General features: G+C 45.5%; 1 protein-coding gene across 13 annotated transcripts in view; it reads left to right on the top strand.

Annotated features, from left to right (window-relative positions):
• CLIC5 (chloride intracellular channel 5) overlaps positions 1-25296 on the top strand; it is a 225341-nt gene that overhangs the window by 175976 nt on the left and 24069 nt on the right. For all 13 annotated transcript variants that reach the window (XR_009211322.1, XM_058432386.1, XM_058432393.1 and 10 more), the window contains one exon: positions 6218-6324. Coding sequence is in view for 12 of the 13 variants with exons in the window: in XM_058432386.1 (XP_058288369.1) it covers positions 6218-6324 (107 nt within the window). In the remaining variant the exon portion in view is untranslated. The remainder of the gene's footprint in view (positions 1-6217; positions 6325-25296) is intronic.

Raw genomic sequence — 25296 nt, 5'->3', positions numbered from 1 at the left:
CCCCACATAGACACACACATCTCTGAACAGGACACCAGCCAGCCACTTCACTGGAAGTGCCCTGAGGGAGCCCAGACTCCATCCCCCTCCCCGGGACTCAACCTCATTGCTAGCACTAGTTTGAAATCCCATTGCTAGCACTAGTTTGAAATCCCATTACTAGCACTAGTTTGAAATCCAAAAAAAAAATGCTCTTTTCAAGAACTAGAGTTTAGACTTTGCCTGGGAGACCCATAGAGGCAAGTTCATGACACAGTTAACATTTTCCCTTTTAGAAGTAACACTGGCACTCAGGAGTGGGGGCTTCCATCATGATCATTAGGAAGTGGAAAGTGGAAGCAGTGAGGAGCAGAGGGGCCCATTTGGTCTTTTGCCAGGCAGTGGATGGAGGGGTGAGGGGCTGGGTACAATCCTAGTCTGCTAGTGACGTGCTGTGACCTCTTGAGCCAGTCCCTTCACCTCTTGAACCAGTCCCTTCTCTGCTCTAGGACTCAGTTCCCTTCTCTGTGACAGGATATCTCCCAGAGCCCGTCTTGCTCTCTGATTCTTCACATGCCCTTTAGCCAGGTTCCCTTACAACCATCACACCACCCCCAGGGCAACTGTGCCTTTCCTGGGCTGCTTCTCCAACTCAGGGGTCTCCAATCTGCAACCACAGTGGGACCACAAGGTGGGCAGAGATCACTGGAATTGTATGCCCCATGTGTCCTTGAACATTCTTCCAGAGGCGAGTCATCATCTGACTTCATCATCATTTCATCAGATTCTAAGTTTCCATGATCCAAATAGAGCTGGGCAGGGCTGGATGCGGACCCTCCCTCCACTGTCTCCTCTCCACCTACCTTCCCTGTCCTGAGCTCTGCTCCTGCTGATCCAGGTCCTTCTCTGGACTGCAGTTGTGTATAGCAGGTTTTATGAAGTGCATTCCTGCCATGTTAGTGACCTAACAATCCAGTACTCTCAGGTAGCAGAACACTTGATGCTGTTAAAATGCATATCTCCAGAAGGCTACCAAGGTGGGGGTGCTAAGGGTGAGGCCATCAAGTATTCCAGAGCATCCCAGGATTATACCTTAGATGCCTCTGCACCCATCAGACTGAAACAGGTGCCACAATTACCTCCCAGTAAATGTTACCAAGCCAGTGCCTCAGCCCCATAGAGAACTGCTGGTCTGCCCAGAACAAACCACCAGCCTCACCAGCTTCCCCAGCGACTCAGGCTGGGAGATGGAGAGGCTGGGAGGTTGTCAGGCCTCTAAAGCAGGGCAGCCTGGCCTTCTGGTTCTCTAGGGGGCAGCAAAACCCTCATAACCATTCACCAAGCGCTGGTCGGCCATGTGTTTCTCATCATACCACTATTTGTAAAAGCTGCCAAAAGCCAACACATTATGGGAGGCTTTTTCCCCTTAGCTTTATTTTTTAAAGGAGAAAACCACATACAAACACTCCAACCATTTTTTTCAAATCACATTTGATCCCAGGGAGCATTTGGTGTCAAAATGAGGAATCAGGAAGTCTCAAGTTGTTTCTAAATGAGACTAACATCCACCCCTCTCCTTAGATTGACCTAGTGAACACTCGACAAGGAAGTGTTGTGATTAATGCTGGGATTACTGTTGAGACATTCTGGCCCTTGCCTTTCATCTCCATGGAGTGGCCAAACTTTCTAGGATTCAGCACTGAGAGTCAGGAGACCTGCCTCTGGCCACCTCTCTACGAGTGTTTGTCATATGACCTTGGGCAAGCCTCTCTCCCTCTCAGACCCTCCTTGCCTTCTCATCTCTAAAATGAGGGGGTGAAACTACATAGTCTCCAAGATGCCTTTTGTTGCATGTTCCACAATTCCATGAGTTTCTCAAAGTACTCTTCCAGAGCTGGTTATTGTCTCAAATAATCCTAGCACATAGATGCTGTAATAAAAATTCAGCAGGGTAAACTGATATAGTCTATTTACACAGCATGTCATTTAGTCAATCATCTAGCAAGAATGATTTAACTATCAAGAGGGTTCAGGACACTGACAGAATTGGAAGACAACTTGAAGTCATTATTTTAAAAAATGTATAGCGATAACTCACCACAGTAAAAAAAAAAAAAAAACAAGAAAGTTCTGACCCTCTGGGAGGTAGAGAAACAGCCTCCAGACCTCCCACAGGATGGCATGGTAGCTGGGGGCAGGAGGTTTGGAGTCAGAGTGACTCGGTTCAAATCCATACCACTAGGTTGTGCTATGCTGCAGTAACAAAGCAGCCATAAAATTCCAGTGGCTTAACAGAACACAGGTTTATTTCTCACTTGAGCAAATTCTGAGAGGGTAGTGTGGCCCTCTTCCATCCTGTAGTTTTTGGGATACATGCCCTCCAAGGCTCCTTCAGCAGGAAGAGAGAGAAGAAAGATCTCCCAAAGTGTTTTGCAGGGCCAGGGCTGCAAAAAAAAAAAAAAAAATGTCATGGTGACATTACTTTCCTTCCTATGCCATTGGTCAGAATCCATACATGATCCCAACTTAGGTGAGAGAGAAGCTGGGAAATAGAATTACATGGCTATTTAGTGAGTATGCATATTCTCTGCTACAGGCAAATGACCTGAAATCTCTAGAATCTTTAATTCTCACATCAATAAAACAAGAACCATACTGTTGATCTTATAGAGCTATTGTAAAAAATAATACTAATGAGCCTAGTGCCTGATATGAAGTAACAGCTCATTAAATGGAAGCTCAAAGAGTTAGAAAGAGTGGCTAGTGCCTGTTTTTGGTCTGTCTCCCAGGTGTAATTGTACAGACAATTGGTGACCTTAGGTCTTAAATCCCCAGATCCTAGGGGACATCTTTTAATGAATAAGCCAGGCCTCTTCCACTTCCAGAGATCGTTTGCTTACACAGCAGACATGAGTCAAACAAGCACACAGTCAAGGATTAGAAAAGTCAGATGCGTTAACGTCCTTCACGTGTGAGGGGTTGATGAAGTAAGGAAGTGGGAACAATGGAGAAGGGAGAGAGAGAGGAAGTCTTTCCACTTTTCAGCTCATTAGAAAAACGAGGGAAAACACTCAAGCTGCCATCAGCAAGGCCATTCCATCAGGACCATCTTTCTTTTTCTCCAGGGTATCTATCCCCAAAACCAGTCTCAGGGCCTGGTCGTCAGTAGGTGTTTCATGCACATTGGTTTAATTGCATGGTGGATATCCTTTCGTTCAGTGTCTTGGTTGGCTGTGGCTAGTCAGTGAGAAGTCAGCTGGAACTCTAAACCAGATAGGGCACTTACCATCTGCAATGGTTTTCTCTGCTTTTTTGCTACTATTTTCTACTTTTGAAAAAAAAAATTTTTTTTTTTTTTTTTTTGGTGAGAAGCCAACTGTTTTACTTCCCAGAATGAAAGTTAAGTGCATGCATTTGAAATAAGATATCTTAAAAACCGGGTGGAGAGAAATTTTCATCAGTTAGATCAGGAGTTAGCAGCTGTATCTGTAAAAGGTCAGATAGTCATGTATTTTTGGCTTTGTGGGCTCTTCAGTGTCTGTCGCAATTCCACAGTGACACTGTGAAAGAAGTCATAAACTAGTACGTAAATGAATAAGCATGGCTGTTTCAATAATATTTTACTTATGAACACTGAAATTTGAATTTCATATTATTTTCACACATCACAAAACAGTATCCTCCTTTTGATTTTTTTGAAGTATTTAAAAATGTAAAAACCATTGTTAGCCTGAGAACCACAGACAACTAGGGGTCATGGGTCACAGTTTGCTGAGTCCTGAGTTAGAAAAAATTATCATCTCTTTGATTATCATCAGATCACATCCAGTGTTATTTCAAAGCTGTTTCTGTGAGTGAAACACTCTTCCTTAGCCTTTTAGAGAAACAGAATGTACTTTGTAGCCCACTTATTTGCATATTCAAAACATGCCATAAATATGGAGGTAAAATGAATGCACTTATCCTATATAGTATCCTCCCCCAGTGTAGTTACTGAAAGTTGCGAGATTAACGTCTTAGAGACACGCTTCCCACAAGAGCAAATCTCAAATGGAGCACTGCACTATACAGTAAAATCCCAATGAGTTCTAGTGCTTGGGAAACAGGACGACACCTCCACAGCCCCCTGAATACACGATTCTCTGTCATCATCTTGGATTTGGTACCACACATCCCTGTTTGGCCCAACCTGATTGTGAAGAAATGATCAGATGACTGAAAGTCTGACCAATTGATGAGATACAGCAAAACAAAGCAAGAAACCCAAACAAGCTGTCCACTGAGGTGCATTTTCTAGGCCTTTCTGTCTTTACATTATCAAAGAGAAACAAAGAACACTTGGCATTTGTTAATAGCAATTTAAGTCTATTGATTCTAATAGCATGCTGGATTCTATGTGAGAAGGCCGAAATAGGAAGAGCTGACACTAAATTCCTATGTCTTGGTAGATTACCTAGTATCTTGCAGGAAGCCCTGCTGTGTGCCCCCAGCCACAGCAGATGAATGTGATGATTCTCAGTATACCCAGGAAGACGTGTGTGGAGCATCGGTGCAAAGCGCCCCCTCCTGATGGATGGAGACAGCTCCTCCAAGGTGGGCAGCTCAGCCTTTAAGGTTCTGGGGCTTTGAGAATCAGCAGCAGAGTTTATGAGAAGCCACACAATGTGGAATTTAAAACCTAGTCTTCCACAGTGAAACTGCCTGGGTTGGGATCCTGGCTCTGCCAGGCAGCCATGTGACCTCAGGCAAATTGCTTAACCTCTCGATGCCACCGTTTCCTCATGTGGGAAATTAGTCTAATAATAGTACAAATAGAGTTGTTCTGAGGAGTAAATGGTGAATATGTGTAAAGGGACTAGAACAGTGCCTGCCTGCCACACAGTAGGTGCTCAATGCAAATTACCTTTCACTGTTTCCAGAGAAGCAGTGGACACTGCTGCAGGGCCAGGAAACCAGGTTCTCATCATCCCTCCACCATTTATTAGCCATCAACATTTATCTTCTCAGGTATCCAGTTCCCTTCCATGTAAAAGGAGGACAATAATGCCTTCCTTATCTGCCTCACAGCAGAGAGCTGGACTCTTCCAATGGCAGTATCTCTGAAATTACACAGCCACCTAACACGGCCCCAAAAGGAATCCTAGCTCATGGGCCAGTTGAGGAACAAAAAAGCATTAAAGAACAACAAATATTTTTTAAAGTCTTGTTTGGTTCGAACTATCAAAAACATCAAAACAAACAAAAAAGATTTTGCTTTTTAAACATAAGGCAACCCAACAGCCCACAGTCAAAAACGATTCACCCAGAGATCACAGAGGTGCACATTCATTGAAAACAATGGTAGCCTGGCAACTGTCTCCCATCTCTTCCCACCCCTACCTGGACATACCCATAAAATGCTTGTGAAATAATATTTATTTGAGTTGATTTTTTTCATTTTGATGGGGCTAATGAGGCCAAGCCCTGGGTTCCCACATGAGCAAGTTTACCTCCTTCAGTCTCAAGGCCAATCGTCCTAACTCCAGCCTGCCTCTTGTATTATTCTGGCTTCACAATGAAAGGCTCTACAAAAGAGCGGGGGGCGGGGGGGCTGGATCATTGCAAATGTATCTCCAAATAAAATAAAATAGAACAATTGAAAACACATGTCCTTTTTTGGAGCTTGGTAGTTTCTGCATGTTATTACTGCACACAAATAATAAGCATGTGAAGGACATTTCAGAAGAGGACCGTGGGTATTCTTCCTTTGGAGAAATGGTTTAGTGCTAACATACCTGGCATCTCCTTGCTCCCAGAATTAGCTCTGTGTGGCTAGGATTATAATCACAGGACTGGCAGTAGATGGTTATTTTAGTGGGTAAGGGAAGTGTTAAGAACCCTACCGGACAGAGAGGCAAGCTCAGAGGGAACTTTGATTGGGCCGTCTCACTGGCACATCATTATTGGTGGTCCCAAGAAAAGGACACATCCTGAGCCCCCTGAATGGCATTCTGGCTCTTTGCCTAGCAGACTGTGTCACCCTAGGCAGATCTCAGCACCTCACTGGCCTCTGGTTTCTTCTATGGATGACCTAGGGCTGAGAATGCCCACCCTCCCTATAGGATGAGGATAAAGACCCCCAAAACATTTTGTAGATGCAGCTGGAAAGGGAAGTATTGCTTATCATGATAGGGATAGGCTTACCCTTAAAGGAGCTCCAGGTCTACTGATTCACAGAACACTGCATCCTCCATTCCAGGTACCCCAAACTGGCTGCAAAACACCGGGAATCCAACACAGCGGGCATCGACATCTTTTCCAAGTTCTCTGCCTACATCAAAAACACCAAGCAGCAGAACAATGCTGGTGAGTGATTCCCTTCCACCAAGAACCCTTGGCAGTGTCTGTTTGCTGCCCAAGGCATCTTCACTTTGCCCATGGGCATGTCAAATACTTGGGCCAGAGAAGCATCTGGAACCAATACTGCTTATTATTTTCCCCCACCCCCAACCACCACCATCTGGTCCCCCTTGACACAGGGGAGGAGGTGGTGGATGCTGCTGCCTGGCTGGTGAAGGAGGACAGGCTTGGGGCTTTACTGCCAAGCTGGAGAGAGGGATGCAGTTTGTCCTCTGAGCCTGCCTTATTGCACAGCATAGTGCACTGCACGGGACAGTCCTCACTGCCCATTTGTCCCAAGTTCACAACCCTGCCTGTGATCACATTAGAGCAACATATTCCCGCTTCCTTCTGGTCCGTGCAAGATTTCTCCAGGGATTTTTCCAGAGGCCAAGGGAGAGGCAGCACAGTCACTACTGTGGCAAATGTGGAAGGCAGACCTGGGCTGTGTTCTCCCCTTCTGCAGGACAGTGGGCCCTGGAAAGCCACTCCTCAAAGCCTGGCCCATCCTACATCAAGCCCTTCATTTCTGGCATTGGCTACAGAATTCAGGACTTGGTTCTCTTGCAGGGCCTTCTGAAAGGGAGCTGAGTCCCCCCCAGTTACGCTCATAGCACTTTCAGTCCTTCATTTGGCATTGCCTTTTAAGAATTACCTAAAGCCATTTGAATGGAACCGTCCGATTAAGCAGGCATAACAGTTGAAGAATGGTGTTAGGCCCATGAGGAACAGGCTGGCCACTGCAGTGCCAACCTGGGGGGCTTGGATTTTTATCCTATGGACAATGGCAGCCATTCCCTTGCCCTCAGAGTGGGATGACAAGACAGCCTCACAGGCTGGATGACTGGAGTCCAGCACAAAGCCGAGCAACGTAAGTGCTCCATGAATCTTTGTGAATGAACGAGTGACTTATGCACAATGGACCAAAACAAGGGAATAGATGCTAGATGCCCCAGAAGCTCCAAGGAGAATAGCATCTCTTTGGATCAGGGTGACCAGCATATGCAGCTATGCATGGTAAAAGAGATGAAATCTTGGCAGGAACAGAGTTGGTGTAGTGGGAAGTAAATAATTCAGGAAGCTACTCAGGACCCAGATTGTGACAAGTGCAAAACTCGATTCTGGAGGTCCAAAGAAGAAACAAACACTTCCTCAGTCTTCAATGCCTGGCAGGTGCAGAAGGACAGGCTTCAAGTCAGTTTGATCCAAGAAGGTGTGGAGAGCTGATAAACCGCAGGTAAAAGAACAAAATAATTTCTGTCGAAGGTATTCAGAAGCAGAAGCATTTACCATGGGGGTAAATGCATAAGACTCCTTTTCTGGGAGTTTCAACTGGGTCATAAAGATTAAGGAGGAAGCAGATGGCTGAGATCATTGAGAGGAAGACGTGGGGAAGTTGAGAAAAAGTCAGGGACAGAGACCAGAAAAAGTGACTGCAGCCCACAGTGCCAGCCTGGAGGGCTTGGGTTTTTATCTTGTGGGCAATGGCATCCCTTAGAGGTGTGTGTCAAGAAACTAGAAAGTGGCTTCTGGGAAATAAGAAGAAGCATGTGGAAAGTACTTTCAATCTACTTGGTGCTCTTGCTTCATTGCTGCTTGAACCCTATAGTGTGTTGAGTAGTGTCCCCCCAGAATTCATGTCTAGCCTGGGCAACATAGTAAGACCCTGTCTTTACAAAAAAAAAAAAAACAAAAAACTTGTTTTTAATTAGCTAGGCAAGGTGATGTATGCCTGTAGTCCCAGCTACTCAGGAAGCCAAGACAAGAGGATTGCTTGAACCCGGCAGGTCGAGGCTGCAGTGAGCTATGATCATGCCACTGTACTCCAACCTGGGTGAAAGAGCAAGGTCCTGTCTCTAAAAAAATTTTTTTACATGTATGTCCACCTGGGATCTCAGAATGTGACCTCATTTGGAAATAGGGTCTTTGCAGCTGTAATTAGTTAAGGATTTGACGATGAGATCATCTTGGATTTAGTGTAGTCCCTAAATCCAATGACTGTTGTTTTTATAAGAATAGGAGAGGGGCCAGGTGTGGTGGTTCTCGCCTGTCATCCCAGTACTATAGGAGGCCAAGGTGGGTGGATCACCTGAGGTCAGGAGTTTGAGACCCCTGTCTCCACTAAAAATACAAAAATTAGCCAGATGTGATGGCACATGCCTGTAGTCCCAGCTTCTTGGGAGGCTGAGGCAGGAGAATGACTTGAACCCAGGAGGCGAAGTTTGCGATGAGCCGAGATCACGCTGCTGCCCTCCAGCCTGGGCAACAGAGCGAGACTCCATCTCAAAAAAAAAAAAAAAAAAAAGAGGAGAGGAGAGGACACATACATGCAGAGGAGAAGGCCATGTGAAGACAGTCAGAGACTGGGGTGATGCTGTCACAAGCCAGGGAACTCTAAGCTTTCCAGAAGCTGGAAGAGGCAAGGAAGGACACTTACTAACACCTTGATATTGGAAGGGTAAGGGGAAAAGTCTCTGTTGTGTTAAGCCACCCAGCTTGTGGTACTTTATCATAACAGTCCTAGGAAATGAATATGGCCCCTCAGAGCCATCGTGGGAAAGAAGAGTCATTGCTGCTTTCCTGGCTGAGGACACAGAACCAAAGGAGAGGACCCATGACTTGTCTACCCCCAAGACAGAGCTGGCTCTCAAACCCTCGTTTTCAGACTCCACACCCAGTATCTTTTCCTCTTGGCCACAAATATCTTCTTTCATACTTGTCAAAGTGCCCTCAGAAAGATTATCTCATTTGAGCCTTCCAGATTTTTAAAATTATAAATGGTTATTTACATATTATCCATATTTACAGTTCTCCTATTCCCAAGGCCAAAGCCAGTTTCCACCAAATGCCACATATCCATTTCTTATAAACTCAGTACTCTCCAATTTTCATTGTTTCCCCTTCTTCTGTTTCACCCTGTTTTCTTCTGTAATGAGACTTGCCCTTGTGACTCCTGCTTCCCCTAACTCATTTGCACATTTCAAAGCTCCAGCGTTGCTGCTTTCCCAAAGAGCCTGTCCCCAGATGTGCTATTCCACCTTCCGTTTAACAAGACACCACACATTCCTTCCCTGGAACTATAACTTGCCCACGCCCCTCCCTTCCTCTTTACTTATCTTTTCTCCCGCCCAATACCCCCGAGTTGTGGTCAACTGGGTCCAAAGTTCTTAGGCTTAGGAAGCCAGAGGTCAGGGCTCCTGTAGGGCTTGCCCTCCTGTAGAGAGCAGCATGGCTCCTGTGTTATGGTCTCAGAGCCCCACAGCCCCTGACCCAGGAGACAGTCCATCCCCTTTCTGCTCTGTGTGAGCTCCATGGCCGTGGCCTCTCCCCAACAGCATCAGCATTCAGGCCCAGGCTTCCTTCCACATGCCGCCCTACATTACTTTGCCATTTGTTTTCCCTCTGGATATTCAGCTCCGCACCTAGTTCTCCAACTTTCTTTCTTTAGAGGGTTTCTCTTGTATTTTCATTTACTTTCTCTTGAGCAGAGCCCTCCCTCCCCTCCACCTGGTCACTAATGCCCCAGCCGCCATACACACACTGGCCCAGCTCATGGTCCTTTTCTGCCCTCTCAAAATGAAAGCATGAGAAAAGCCAACACTGTTACATGGTTCTCCATGGTGGGTCACCTCCCCACTCCTGTGGTGGCTACAGGAACCACTAAGTAAAATTTCCCTGTTGTTCCCCAAAGCCTCGTAAGTCCTCAGCTACCACAACCGAGACCCCATCATGGGAGCCATCCCAGCAGTACTGGAGTAATGGAGAGAATCATCCATTAGTTTGTACATTCAGTCATTCACTGATTCATTCAACAAACCACAGGTTATATAAAGTGTCTACAAGTCCAAGCTAATATATAAAGGCACTGCTTATGTGCCAGGTACTGTGCTAGGTTCTGGAGTTGTCAAGGCAACGAGACAAAGTCATTGCCCTCCATGAACTAACAATCTGCAGGGAGCTGTAAAACATGTAAACGTGCCATTCCTGGCCTGGGTTTGAATCCCAGCACTTCTAGCTGCACAACTTTACCCAAGAGGCTTATTCTTTCTGAGCCTCTGGCTCTGCGTCTGTAAAATGGACTTTACATTCAGTTTCTTTATCTGCCAACAAGGCAATTAATAATATCACCAAGGTTTGTAATGCAGGTTCATCTATTTTATAACTCAGTGCATGTAAAACCCTTAACGCAGTGTCTGGCCTCATAACTGTTAAATTTGATTATTCTGATTATTGCTATTAGCACAAAAATGGGACCAAGATGAATAATGACATCAGAAACTTCTGCTTCAGCTCTTGCTTCCCCCTCAGTTAGCTCTTCCAAATCTCCCACCCATTCAGTCTATTTTCTAGTTTTTAAACTTTGTTGGTGCATGGTTCTCCTCTCCAAAGTGTCATCAAGGAGCGTCAGTGGCCTGGCCCAACTCTCATACCTCAGCAGCCTTGCATTTTTGTTTGCTCCCCGAGGGACGATTCTGTGCTCCGTGTTTAGGCCTATCACTGTACTCGCCCCTCCTCTGTAATTTCTAGATCCGGGTCCCCTTGGTCTGCAGTAACCAGATACTGCCTCCATGCCCCCTCCTCTCACTCTTTCCAACCTGCTCTTCACTTCACTTAAATGTAGACTGGATTTTCTCATGACTGAGTGGCAAGACCCCACATTAAGTCAGGTGCTACTTGGGGAAGTTGCTTCGTTTTCTTGTGCCTTAAGATCTCTCACTCACACCCCTGGTTTTGGGGAGAAGGATAAGGACGGTGTTTCTAAACATACTGTGTTTCCCATTCAGAGAGGCAGGCGACTGAGTGTGGCTCAACTTGCAGACTCTAAAGCCAACTGCTTTAGAGTTCAGAGTTCAGACACCAGCTTTGCTTCTTGTCCTTGTAACATGGCACAGTTTACTTCAACTCTGTAATGCCTCAGTTTCCTCATCTGTGAAATGGGGGTAATAGCTGTGCATACCTCATAAGTGTGCTTGGAATAATGCCCACTATCGTGTTCAAAGTCAGCTGCTGGGACCGGGCACGGTGGCTGACCCCTGTAATCCCAGCACTTTGGGAGGCCAAGGCGGGCGGATGACCTGAGGTCGGGAGTTCGAGACCAGCCTGACCAACATGGTGAAACCCCGTCTCTACTAAAAATACAAAAATTAGCAGGGTATGGTGACAAGCACCTGTAATCCCAGCTACTCAGGAGGCCGAGGCAGGAGAATCACTTGAACCCAGGAGACGGAGGTTGCAGTGAGCTGAGATCACACCATTGCACTCCAGCCTGGGCAACAAGAATGAAACTCCACCTCAAAAAAAAAAAAAAAAAGTCAGCCATTGTTCTGAGCAGTTATCTCGGGTAGACAGTTGTACCTCAGCAGAGAGTTCTGGTATAAAAATGCAGTTTGAGGGGTTACACATCTTTAGATGATTAAGACAATGCCCAAGGATCAATCACATGTATGGGATGACAGAGGGAGACGAGTCAAGGAGGAAGAGAAAGAAGGACTAGCCAGGGAGGATGGAGGAAATTGGGGATAGTGGGGAGGGCATGAAGATGGGAAAGCAAGCTTTGTTGTTGTTGTTGTTGTTGTTGTTTTAAAAGAGTGATCTGTGCTATAAAATGCTGCAGAGAAGGTCCTGGGAGACTTTTGCCTGCTGTGTGCAGCTCCCTGAAAGTGTCCTTGGGTATCCTTTTCTGTCTGCTTTTCTCACGTGGAATCCACCCGTTACTCAGATTCTACACAACCAGAGAGAGCTCAGTCTGATGGAGGAAGCACAAACCCTGCTCTCTTAGAAAGGGGAGGACCAGTGGGTGATGGTAGGGAATTGGATCAAGAACCCACATGGGAGGAGTGCTCATGACCCTGAGAAAGGGCATCTTTGAGATGGGAGAAAGCAGCACTGCATTTAGATTTGGCTGGAGGGGTTCCTACTCTGAGCCCCACATTCACTTTTTCAATCTTGCAGGGAAAAGTTATGCCCTGCGTTTAGACATGGAGGTTCATGGAGTGCTGAAGTAGAAGGCTTGAGAGAGGGCACAGTGTCATCCATGCCCCTTTGGCACATCCCGCAGCATCCCTGTAGTTAACAAGCAATTAGCTCCGTCCTCCCGCTTAATCATGCTCTCTACCCAGCCTGCCTGGCACATGGCGGAGTTCAGCAACGGCCTGGGCCTCCACCTTCTGCAAGCCAGTGCCTCCACCTCTAGCAAGTGTCGCTGTGAAACACCCCTCCCCTTTGGCTCCTTGGGTTTGTCTTTTCCCTAAAGGGGCTTCTTTGACACCTACTTTAACATGTCCCCCACTCTCTGTCACTCCTAAGAGGATGTGAACTTCTCCCTCCGAATATCTGTCTTACATTTTGCATTTCTTACCGTCAATCTGCCATTTGAACAGACTCTAAAAATCCCTGCAAATCTCTTGGCTTTCAAGAAATTCATTTTAGTTACTTATCATAATCTAGGCAGAAAGTGCTATATTTCACTTTATTTTCCACAATCTCTCTTTCCTTATGCTTCAATCCTAGCAATACACATGATTTATTTCATGTTCTGTCCACATCGCATATGGCAGGTAATTAACAAATGGATCTAATGTGCATCTTGAATGCTCTATTCTGATGAACTAATTTGAAAAGTCTCCTCCTCCTTTTTAAAATTTCTTCCAGCTCTGTCATGTTTCCCTCAGATACAGGTAATGTCCTACCAAGAATTACCATCCTTGTTCTTGGTGCCAGTGTCGTATTCTCATGTGCTTTTGCCCCTTTTCTTTTTAGCTGGAGAGGAAGTAGGCATGCCTATGCCTGTAGCCTAAGACAAAAATTCAGTATTTCTCCTGCTCTATTCATGCTGACCATCTTCCATCCATCCTCCTTTTGCACAGCCCACTTCCATAGGACTCCCTTTCCCCTAGCGAGAGGTCTGAAAAGCCCCAGGTGCAATAGTATCTCATCTGTATCACATGCAGTCTTGGGGCTTAAGCTCTCTCAGGCCTCTCAGGCGACCTGCACTAAATGGTGTTTTGCCCAATCTGGATGATTTTAGTCTTTCAAGCCTTCCTTTGAATTCCCTTTTCTTCCCAAGTCCACTTTTCTCTCTTATTTCCACCTCTGTATTCCTCTGTCGTGGGGGGCCTTCTTTCTGTTTTAAAATTTATACTCCACTTGTTCCAGAAAGGCTTTATAGCTACTCACAGGGATGCATAAAGCACGGCAAACCAACAAAGGCCAAGAGGAGGTGAGAAAGAAAAACAAGGAGACTACCATCAAATGGAGCCCTGGGTGAGCTAAAACAGTCGGGGCAGCCCCGGGGCCTTCGTGCGCCACACAGAAGGTAGACCACAAAGTTGGCTCTAAACTTGTGAGGAGACAAAGCAAAACAGGGCCCCTGGTCAGCTGCAGCTCGGTCCTCCTAGAAGGTAAAAACAAACCAGCCTCCCAGAAGAATAACAAATATTCCTGCTGTGAGCCACAGGCACGGGGGAGCTGTGGTTTCCATTTTCTTTGGCTCTCCCCTCCTGCGACTTCTCTTTCAGGCTGCTGTAGACTCCAGGCCCTGCTGACTTCCTGCTGCTCTGACTCCTCTCCATCTTCCCCTACCTGTGGGCTGTGCTCCTCCCCATCTCACAACCCCTGTGTTCTCTCTTCACCTGAAACTCACTTTCTTCCTATCTCTCCATCTTCTCTGGAAGACTCAGGAGACCTCCCTGCAGCCTCAGGCTTGTGTCACCAACCTCCCTGCCCCTCTCTGTCCACCCAGGACATGGGACACAAAACAGCCTGTCTGGGCTTATCTATTTTCATCAAGATGAATGGGCTCCTGCTCTAAGTGTGCAAAGATGTACCCCTTTCACTCACTCACAAGGTTGCACCTAGTTCTCTTTTTATGGAAGACTCTGAGATGTCCTAACATACTCTTCCTAAAATACTTGTCCTAATAAGGTGCTTCTAACTTCCTAAAGAAAGCCCTAAAAACCTTTCTTGGTATCTGTGACGTGCTGGGCACGTGCTCAGATTGCATTGCCCTTCATTAGTTGTAACTGCAGTGGCCGTGTTTTCCAAACTGAAAATCAGATGCCTAACAAATTGCCTTCATTGAAAATAATCAAATTATAAGAAATTGGTACTGTCCCAGGAAATCCAGGACACATGTCCCCAAATGAAAAGCACCTGGTTAGGGCTAAGCCCTCTGCTTCTCCTTTCTCTCCAATCCAAGCTCAAACGTGGTTACCAGAGGGTGAGGGAGTGTACCCTAGTTCCCACCACCTCCTGGTTCCCAATTTGTTGCTGGAACAAAAAAGTAGCCATTAGCCACACAGGTCCCTGAGCAGTCTTGGTTCTGTTTCCAAATAAAGGCCAAGCTTTCCACCTCCCTAAGGCTCACAGCAGAGGCTCCTCTTTCTGGAACCTGGAAGTGGGCAGTGTGCTCCCTGGGCTTATTCTGGGAAAATTGATTGTCCCTGCTACATAGAATGGAGGAAGACTCTCGGGTTATTCTAGAAACCTCAGTGAGCTTATCTCAGAATTCGGATGATCATTCCCACTGAATGGGAATGTGATTGAAGGAGTACATTGTGGTTCTTATTAACACAATATCAATGACTGTCATCCCACCTCTCTCATTTCCCTTTCTCATCTCCTAGAGCCCTCATAAAAGGCAGCAGGGGCAAGCCAGCCACAGGTGCATTCCTCGCTCTTTCCTTGTCTTCTTGTTCCATTCAGGCCCGAATCTTCAAATTGCTCCAGTCTTCTCCTTCTAAGAGGTGCCACCTGCAGTGGGTCATGCTCCTGGCTGACGCTGCTAGAAAAAGAACTCATCTGTATCACTGGCGGTCTTTCTTTTCCTTCCAGGGTCTCATGGTTTGTGTCCCCAACAACCTATCCCTGTCCTCCCATCTTGCAGACTGCCTGGTGTGACCACACCAACAGACTGATTCCTGCAGCCTGCTCTGGTCCTCCCTACCCGTGGGTCACAGTGCCTCCTTCCCTTCGCTCCCTTTTAATAAAATCTTAAGACTCTTAAAGTAAACATATTAAGCAAGATCATCCTCATTTGATGTATAGAAAATTTAGGCTTACACATTTCAGCTCAACATTAGAAAGTTTACAATTAGGCGGGGCATGGTGGCTCATGCCTGTAATCCCAGCACTTTGGGAGGCCGAGGCAGGCAGATCACGAGGTCAGTAGTTTGAGACCATCCTGGCCAACATGGTGAAACCCCGTCTCTACTAAAAATACAAAAATTAGCTGGTCGTGGTGGCACGTGCCTATAATCCCATCTACTTGAGAGGTTGAGGCAGGAGAATTGCTTGAACCAGGGAGTTGGAGGTTGCAGTGAACCGAGATGGTGCCAGTGCACTCCAGCCTGGTAACAGAATGAGGCTCCGTCTAAAAAGAAAAAAGAAAAGAAACTTTACAATTAAATCTGTAGAATGGACTGCCAGCAAAAGAAGCGAGTATCCTATCAACAGAAAGGACCAAAAAGAGGCTGGATCTTTGGAGGTAGGAACTGCATAATCTAAGGTGTCATTGATTGTATGACACTATTATTTTAAATACTGGCTGGGCACAGTGGCACACGCTTATAATCCCAGCACTTTGGGAGGCCGAGGTGGGCAGATCACTTGAGGTCAGGAATTTGAGATCAGCCTGGCCAAATGGCAAAACCCAGTCTCTAATAAAACTACGAAAATATTAGCCGAGCATGGTGGTGCACACCTGTAATTCCAGCTATTTGGGAGGCTGAGGCAGGAGAACCACTTAAACCCGGGAGGCAGAGGTCGCAATGAGCCAAGATCATGCCACTGCACTCTAGCCTGGGTGACAGAGCAAGATTCCATCTCAAAAACAAACAAACAAACCTCTAAGAAACAACAACAAAAAATTGCTGTCACTTAAACAAAGTGTTTTCACTTAACCTCTCATATTTTGATTGTAAGACATTGCCTGATTTCACAGATGTTAAAGAGTGAAAAAAACGTGCACCTTAGACTTGATGAGATATAATAGTGGACTTTCACAGTCCTTTCCAGATCTAACCTTTTATTACTTCCTTGAGGCTATTAAATGACATGTCAGACCCTCCTTTTGCTTGACCTTGAGCTACCCTGTTGGAAAGAAAGTGAATCAAGTTCAACATTGCTTCTAAATTGCTCTGGGATAGCTGTACTAGCTCCATTTCCGGTAAATAGCAACTCTGCTCTCTGTCCCTCTTGCCTGGAAACAGGTAGCTCTTCCTCGTAAGTCAGGGCTTGGCAAACTTTCTCTGTATAGGGTCAGATAGTAAATACTTTAGGCTTTGCAAGCTACACAGCCTCTACCAGACTCTGCTCAATTCTGCTGCAGGAATCATAAAGCAGCCACAGATAATATGTAAACAAATAAATAGGGCTGTGTTCCAGTAAAACATCATTTGTGGACACTGAAATTTGAATTTCACATCATTCTCACTTGATGAAATATTATTCTTCTGACATTTTTCCAACCATGCAAAAATGTAAAACACAAAACAATTCTTAGCTTGAGGGCAGCATGAAAGTAGGCAGAGAACTGGATTTAGTCCTTGGACTGTAATTTGCTGACCTCAATCTTAGGCAGTCCGTGGCTACAATAGCAAGTTCTGTTAATTTCAGTATGCCTCAGCCTCCTCAACGGTAATATGGAGATTCTAATAGCACCCTCTCTTGAAGATTTGTCATGTTAATTAGATTAATTAATGCATATAAATCACTTAGGACAGTTCCTGGCACACAGTAGGCACCAATATGTGATAGCTATTGCTGCTGCTGTTGCTGCTGCTGCTATTAATTTCACAATGCTCCCTCCACCTCCATACCTAGTGTCCACCCTTTGGACTGGGCAGCCCAGCTTTCCCTGTAATGAGGAAGCATGTGCTGCCCTCTTCTGGCAGGCAGAGGAATCGTCGCCAGAGCCAGCTGATAGGATTCATTCAAGGCCTGTGGATTCCCAAGGGTCTTTCTATACAAAGATTCAGTTTTATCTAAGCCAAAGCTTAGAGGGCTCAAACAAGGCTAGGTCTTCTTCAAGGTTCAAAGCCACCTTCCATTATCTGTCCTCCGCACCAAGGGAAGGGCATGTCCACCAGGCCTGACGGATCTACCATAGGAAGTCCCTGGCTGCCCCTCCCAATGGCAACTGCCCCCAAATGCTTCTTTCTCCCTTTCCTCTTCTCCTTCTACAACCTCGAGTCTTTACATTTATGAACTTCCTTGACCTAAAATTTAAAAAGTGCTTGAAAGGATTCAGAGCGGCCTGGGAGGGCTGTTAGCCTAGAACTAACAAGCCCCTTATTATCAAAGGCCCTGTGCTTTCCCCCAAGCGTCATGAAAGCCACTGCTGCTGGGGGGTAGGTGGGGAGGAGGGTGGGGGGCAGTGAGGTGGGGCATTTTTTCCAGATTCCCAGGATGTGGTGAGCCGCGTTTAAAAGACAGTGTGTATATTTATTATTCCAAACCACTTCAATCATAAAGCGCTTCATGCCTTCTCCCCTTCCTCCGTCCCAGCCCCCAGCCCCCGTGTCACAGTGGCCCTGTCTGGAGGGCCTGGCCATCCAGGGGATGGGTGCAGCACCCCCTTCTCATTCTGCCTTGTGCTCTGCCACGGGCCTGTTGAGAAAGCTAAGGCCGTGTGTACAAAGCAGCAGGAATGGGAAACCTAATTACCCTGTAGCATGCTCAGAAACAGAGTCACTTAGGTGGCCGTGGGGCTCCATGTCTACTCTGTTGGAAGCAGTTCTTTTGGAGGACAGTTGGGTCCCAGGAAGACCACCGCAGAGGCCTGGGATCCCCACGGTGGGCTGTTATCAGGCTATCTTGATGAAGGCTCCTGGGTGGTCACGCCGACCTCCACAGCAATGCGGATAACATGTGACCATCTCACCACTTCCTCATAAAGCAGCCATTGCTGTCTCCTTTCAAAAACGCCTCTGGTCACAAAGGGACCCTTCAGGCTGCCTTCCTTGGCAACCCCTGTGTGCAAATAGCCAACTAGGGGTATTTTGTTTGTTGGTTTGTTGGGTTAAAGTTTTGCTTTGACTAGCATTCTTGCAAGGAAAAACAAATAACCTAGGCTCGGTGGGACCCACCTCGGAGGTCTGGTGGGCTCTGCACTCGCATGTCCTCGTCTCCTCCCTCACGGAGGGTCCTTGAGGCTGAGGGCAGGAGGGAGAGGAGGGGGCAAATGCTTCCTCTGGCCCTTCCCATGAGCTGCCCGAGGTCCTCCAGAGGGTCTTTGATTTGGTTCATTATTGATGTGGATGCTTGCAATTTATAATTTAACAAATCTTGCCCCTGAAACGAATCCTTGGGCAGTTGTAAGGAAGGCGGTTGGTGGCGGTGTGGCCTGTTGAATGGGGCAGGCATGGGGAGAAGGGGGTGGGGAGAGCTGGGCCCTGCGTGGGTGGGCGCATTCATTAGTGGAATTTTGCTGTGTGGGCTCCCGGACTGGAGTAGAGCGGAGACCACCAACACCATTCCATGTGGTGGAATTTCCCGCTGTCTGACCAGAATGAGTTCTCCTGGCCTGGCCTGGACGCAGATCAAGACCTGGGGAATAAAGGAACATTAAATAACTGATTTGTACATGAGTTAAATGCTCTTTCACCTCTTCCTACCGTTAGCTACCTCATCCTATGCAACCACACCCCTTGTCTTTGTGCAGTCTACACATAGGAACCAAATACGTTTCTCAGTCTCTCTCTCTTTCTCCACACACACACACACACACACACACACACACACACACACACACACACTTATGCACTTCGTGTGTGTTCTGATGTTCCTATGTACTGGCAAAGGCCATCACATACCTCCTTAGACAGGCTCATTTCAATTAATCTAAAAGAAAGTGCTTACATGCAAAATTATATTCATGATGGGACACAATATAAGTCTCATAACTTTACCACTAAGCACAGGATATGCAGACCACAGAAGTACAGTAGTGTGTCCATAGGTGTGTGTGTCTACATTTCACTGTGTGTGTGTAGGTTGAAAGTATCACAGCTGGTTTATACAATTACTACATTCATAACCCCTTGTCTGTGGTTAGGACGTAGCTTTGAGGAAACTTTTTCCAAGTTTCTGCTGACCTTTAGGGGAGAATAGCTCTGGGTAAGTTAACCTGTAGAATAGATTCCCTCGTTTTTGGTAGAGCTGGGGCTGAAAATGACAAGATGTGAAATCCAGGTGGTGTGCTGAACCTTCTAGCAAAAGCTTCAGCATTTCTCAGCTTTTAAAATCTTTTGCTACCAGCTAGTGTTGCAAAGACATAAGAATTAAAACCAGGGATTAAATCTAGTCTGGTATTCTGACTTTATCAGCAGTTTAGAGAGGATAATTTGTTGGGAAAAAGTTGCTACATGGAACTTTGCCTCTAAAACCCCAGGCTTTCTTTCAAATCCTGCTCCGGAGCCGTCTTGCAGTAAGGCACTCCACCCCACCTCAAGCTTGTTTCCAGGCTGAGCCGCAGTAGCCTCATGAGTTAAGACAGGCACAGTCTTAAGGCTTAAGCATAAAGCAGCACCTCTCTTCATTCCTCTTGTTAGCCAGACCATTTTCTACCTTGTGCATACATTTGAATCCCCTGGGGTTTTAGGGGAAGAATAACCCCCATAGGTTCTTAGTTGGAAGGGACCCCTGTAACAAAAGACAGATTAACAAGAGGAAAACAAGCAGAAGTTTATTAACATGTATATTTCCTATAATGAGGAGTTCTCAAAGAGGTGGCTTTGAATTCTAGTTTCACAGGACCCTCATCAAAGGACAGTAAACTTTTAGAGACGTGACAAGGGAAAAAACACTTTGCTCTAGGGGCAGCAACCTGGGGGGATAGCAAATGAATGGCAGATAAAGGCCAGTTAGCAAAGCTCGTTCAATGTAGATTCCTGCAAGGCCATCTCCGGGAGCATAAGAGTCTTATGTTGTTTTCAGTGGTTCTCTCTGGTAGAAATGGGGAGGCAAGATACGTTTTGTCTTTGTAAATCTACGTCCTGCTTTTAGACAAACAGAGGGAGGGCTGAGAGCTTTACTGCCACTGTTTCTTCTGAATTGTCTTCATCTCAACAATCCTTCCGATTTTGGGGGTGGCATATCCTGGTTTCCCACAGGGTCTTGTTACGAAGCAGATATTGAGGTATTGGATCTGGGGCGAGGCCTGAGAGCTCCCAGGCGATTCTGACACTGCTGGTCCAGCGCTGTGCTGTGAGAAACAGAGTTCTGAGCATCTGTCTCTATGAGGAAGCGTGCTGGGTGTGCCTCCTTCATCATTGTCACCCCAGACCCCAGCTCAGCATCTGACCTAGGGCAGATGGTCCATCAATACTTGTTAAATGAGTGAAAAAAAGTATCCTAAACACTTCAACACGCCTCTACCTTGTCTATGCCTTTGCTTGGGAGATGATGATGGGGCCTCATCAGAGCCTCGGGCACGTCCTCCAGCCACTTCCTGTCCCGGCTGTGGAACCTCACCTTTTAAATCTGTCCCCATGTTGCAGACTCCCCTATGCTCTGACTGTATTTATTTAAAACTTCCCAGTCCCCATTTAAATCCTATGATGTTCTGCGACTAGCATTGTCTTTGACGTGAGAACATACAATGCTTTTGTAGCCTCTGTTATATGATATCAAGCTTCATGGTGAATAATCTCACTTAGAACCAATCAATAAAAGAGTGCAGGAACCTTAGCAGCTCCCCTCACTAGGATGGCCAGTGTGTGGTGGGCTTTGCTGAAGTGGAATTTTTCTTTTCACCATTATTTTTATAACCACATTCAAGGGAAATTCTATTTGGTGTTAAAGGTGATACTTCACCAAGAGCCAAAAGAGAAAACACAGAAGGCTAAATTCTAGAGTTTTTTCAGCTAGAAGCCAGAGGTCAAATTATTTTTCTAAGACCCCTGGTGGACAAAGCATTTAATGATCTGGATCAAGGTAAATAAAATATGTTTCTCTGGCCGGGAGCAGTGGCTCATGCCTATAATCCCAGCACTTTAGGAAGCCGAGGGGGGCGCGGATCACAAGGTCAGGAGTTCAAGACCAGCCTGGCCAATATGGTGAAACCCCATCTCTACTAAAAATACAAAAAAAAAAAAAATTTAGCCGGGCATGGTGGCAGGCGCCTGTAGTCCCGGCTACTTGGGAGGCTGAGGCAGGAGAATGCCATGAACCCAGGAGGTGGAGCTTGCAGTGAGCCGAGATCACACCACTGCATTCCAGCCTGGGCGACAGAGCGAGACTCCATTTCAAAAAAACTATATATATACATATATATATATATGTATATGTGTATATATATATGTATATGTATGTATATATATGTGTGTGTGTGTGTATATATATATATTTGTTTCTCTGTGCTAGTGTCTAGAACCTCTTCCCTTCCGGAACATTCTGGGGAGGGGAGGGTTGAGCCACATGATTTCTCAGACCTCCTGCATTCAGCTCTAACTCTAATGGTCTCATGCCCACTGATGTTTGCAATGATAGTTATCCATGTGCTGTTTCCATTGTGGGGACCCCAAAGATGAATTTTACTCAACATTTTGCCCAGGTCTGAAACTGCCTCAGTTCTACCTGAGTCATTTGGCAGAGAAGTTGGTGCTAACCTATGCTTCTCTCTTGGCTCTGATAACAAAGTGGCTGGGACTCTGTGGGAGGGTATCTCAGGCCAAACTAATCGAATCCCTTCATCCATCCTCAGAAGACCAAGGGCTACTATTATACAAAGAAAGGGAACTGTTGTTCCTCTACAGATTTAAAGCTTGTTACATAAGTATATACACAGAATCACACGATTTTAGGGTCCTTCATCTTTCCTCAAACCCCACTGAACAGCTTATTCTTTCAACAAATACTTATTCAGTACCATACGCTGTGCAAGGTGCTAGAATAAAAGTGGAATAATGAGGCTGAGCATGATGGCTTATGCCTGTAATCCCAGCACTTTGGGAGGCCAAGGCAGGTGGATTACGAGGTCAGGAGTTCAAGACCAACCTGGCCAATGTGGTGAAACCCAGTCTGTACTAAAAATACAAAAATTAGCCAGGCGTGGTGGCACTCGCCTGTAGTCCCAGCTACTTGGGAGACTGAGGCAGAAGAATTGCTTGAACCAGGGAGGTGGAGGTTACAGTGAGCTGAGATCGCACCACTGCATTCCAGCCTGGGTGACAGAGCGAGACTCTATTTCAAAAAAAAAAAAAAAAAAAGCGGAATAGTGACATATTGACATATTGGCAATACCTATGTATATTGGCAAATGTTGTGTTTGGCTGTTTGTAATAGAAGCCTGACTACAGTGGCTAAAGCAAATATGTATTTTATTAGCAAAACCTATATAGCATTTTACTATAAGCCATGCCCTGTTCTAAGCACTCTTGATAAATGTTTACTTCTTAAGAGGAATTTGCTTTTCTCACATAACAAGAAGTCCAGAGAGTAGAGAGTTCCAGGCAAATGTAGTTGCTGAAAGAAGTCGAGAATTGAGCTGCTGCTTAGAGCTCCTAATTCTCCATCTTTAGTGTGTGACTTTCATTCTTGTTTCACAGGATGGTTGCTCCTCCTCCAAACATCGCATCCACATTCCAGACAATGCCAGCTGCATCTATCTTATCTTTTCCGGAAGCCCATTGATTAATTTCTACCGATATCTCATTAGCCAGAACTTGGTTATTTGGCCTTCTGTAGCTGAAATTCTGGGAATCTAGGAAGATGAGTATTTTTGATAGGGCACATTGCTGCTCTGAAAATACATATATATATATATGGGCTCTGTCTTCTACTAGTAACAAATAAAAGGAGACTGAATTCTTGTATATTCAATTCTTGTATATTCACTTTCAAGTTAAGGTGATTTTTTTTCTCTCTCTGGTGAAAATACCTGTCCTAGCCATTGCCAGAAAGGACACACTATTTTAAATTCTCCTTTGGTGTTGGAAAAATCTGAGTCATTTACCCCCCACTAGATTTCAGGAAACAGAAGTATAAAATTGCACATTTAATTTGCTACACTCTTCAAACTTTAGGAGATGCAAGACTCATGTAGTAAAAGCTGTGCAACTCAAACATCCAGTGGGTAGCTTCTCCCCACAAACTGTAATTTTTGTTGGGGTCACATTAGGGTATCCAGGGAACTGCTCTGAGCAAGGGGGAGGGAGGTCCAGGTGAACTTGTAGCATATCTGGGGAATTCTGTGTAAGTATCAGTCACCCCCAACCTTTAAGGTTGCCCCATTTCACATCTGTTATGATGAAGGCTTTCGGCTGGGGGACTGTGGTTCTGGCTGTAGAGTCAGAATGAAAGGAACAGCTGAATATCCCTGTTCATGTCAGCATTTCAGGGCAGAGGATGAGTCAAGCACGATGTTTACTGAGCAGGGCCAGAGGCAAGAGCCACTTTTTTCTTGCAGCTCTAAGAATTTTTTGTTGCTTTTTTTGTATGCTTTGTTTCTCATACATCAGCATCATCACACATTGCACATACACGTTGTACATAACAACTGCTTACAGCATGCCGGGCACTGTACTAAGCCCTCTGCAGGTGATGACTCAGTTATTGCTCCCAGCAACCCTCTAAGGTATGCCATGTTATGATCTCCACTTTGCAGAGAAGGAAACAAGCACAGGTTAAGCAACCTGCCCAAGCTAGTATGTGTCAGAGCCGGGACCCCAGCCCAGGCAGCTGGTCCCATGATCTGTGCTCTTGACTTGTGTATATTAACATTTAATATAATCCACTATTTAATATGTTTGTGGTGCTGAATTAAACAAGAGTGTGTCATTTAGGAAATGGTGATCAAATCAGTTCACGATCCGATGAATACTCAATGAATGACTACCATGTGTATTTCCTTAAATATACTCAACAATTCCCACCTTCCCCATCAGGGTCCTCACCCAGCAATCCATATGGGGAAAGGGGCACAAAGTTGGCTCACAGTGGGCACCGAATAGATGCCTGTTTAACAAATGAAAGAATGGGCAACTGGAAGAGAATTTGTAGGATATTCACAGAATCACCAAATCCAGTAATTATTTCAATCTATCATTGCAGTGGCACAGAGGCAGTTTTTAAGTTTGTGAATGGTTCTTATGTAAAAGATGTGGCTATTTGAGGATGAAACAAGACAAAATGTGGTGAACGTATTTCAGCCTAAGTGTTTTGGGAGAGGGAGAATTGAGAAAATCTCTAGGTCTAAACGCTGGAACGGATGACCGATAAAGTTAGAATCTCTCTTAACCAGCTTATTCCAAGTTTGTGAGCATCAGCATTAAACCTAATCTATGGCCTGATACTTAAAAATAACCTGTTATAAAGTAACCATAAAAAAACTCACAGATTTCAGCCTGATTCATTTGGCAACATAAACTACAATCAGCATTAATAGCTTCCGTCAGCATTTATGCCATACCACGATGGGTTTTACAATCATTTATGAGTTTCTGGAAAGTCTAATAGAAAACACACGTACATGTTCTCTGTGGAAAATGCACAATAGATTTTTGGGGAGTTTTTTGTTTGTTTGTTTGTTTGTTTGCTCAGGGATAGGCCAGAAGGTGTCGCCACTGCCCCACGGCTAAAGGCTGGGCCGGGTTCCCTAACCAGAACTCCCCTGATGGCTCCTGAGCTCGCTAGCTCTGCAGCTTCCTCCCACATTCAGTCAGCCTCTCTCTCTCTCTCTCTCTCTCTTCCTCCCTTCTCTTGTTGATAAATAAACATTCAGGCAGCTTACATGCTACAGATGAGTACACAAAAGGAAACTTAATTCGAAGACCTAAGTGATAATCTTTCTCTTCAAATCTACTGTGGCTTTTAAGAGGTTTAGAAAATTATTTGGATCTGGAATCCCTACCTCCCTTCATACTTTAAGAAAATATTATACTAAAGGCATGCTAAAGTTGTCCTAAATGTTTACCATGCTGGTGTTTTAAACATAGCCAA

Source organism: Hylobates moloch, unplaced genomic scaffold, assembly GCF_009828535.3.
Source record: "Hylobates moloch isolate HMO894 unplaced genomic scaffold, HMol_V3 SCAFFOLD_20, whole genome shotgun sequence".
Lineage (NCBI taxonomy): Eukaryota > Metazoa > Chordata > Mammalia > Primates > Hylobatidae > Hylobates > Hylobates moloch.
Note: the sequence above shows the minus strand (reverse complement) of the source record. Positions and strands in the feature narration are given on the sequence as shown.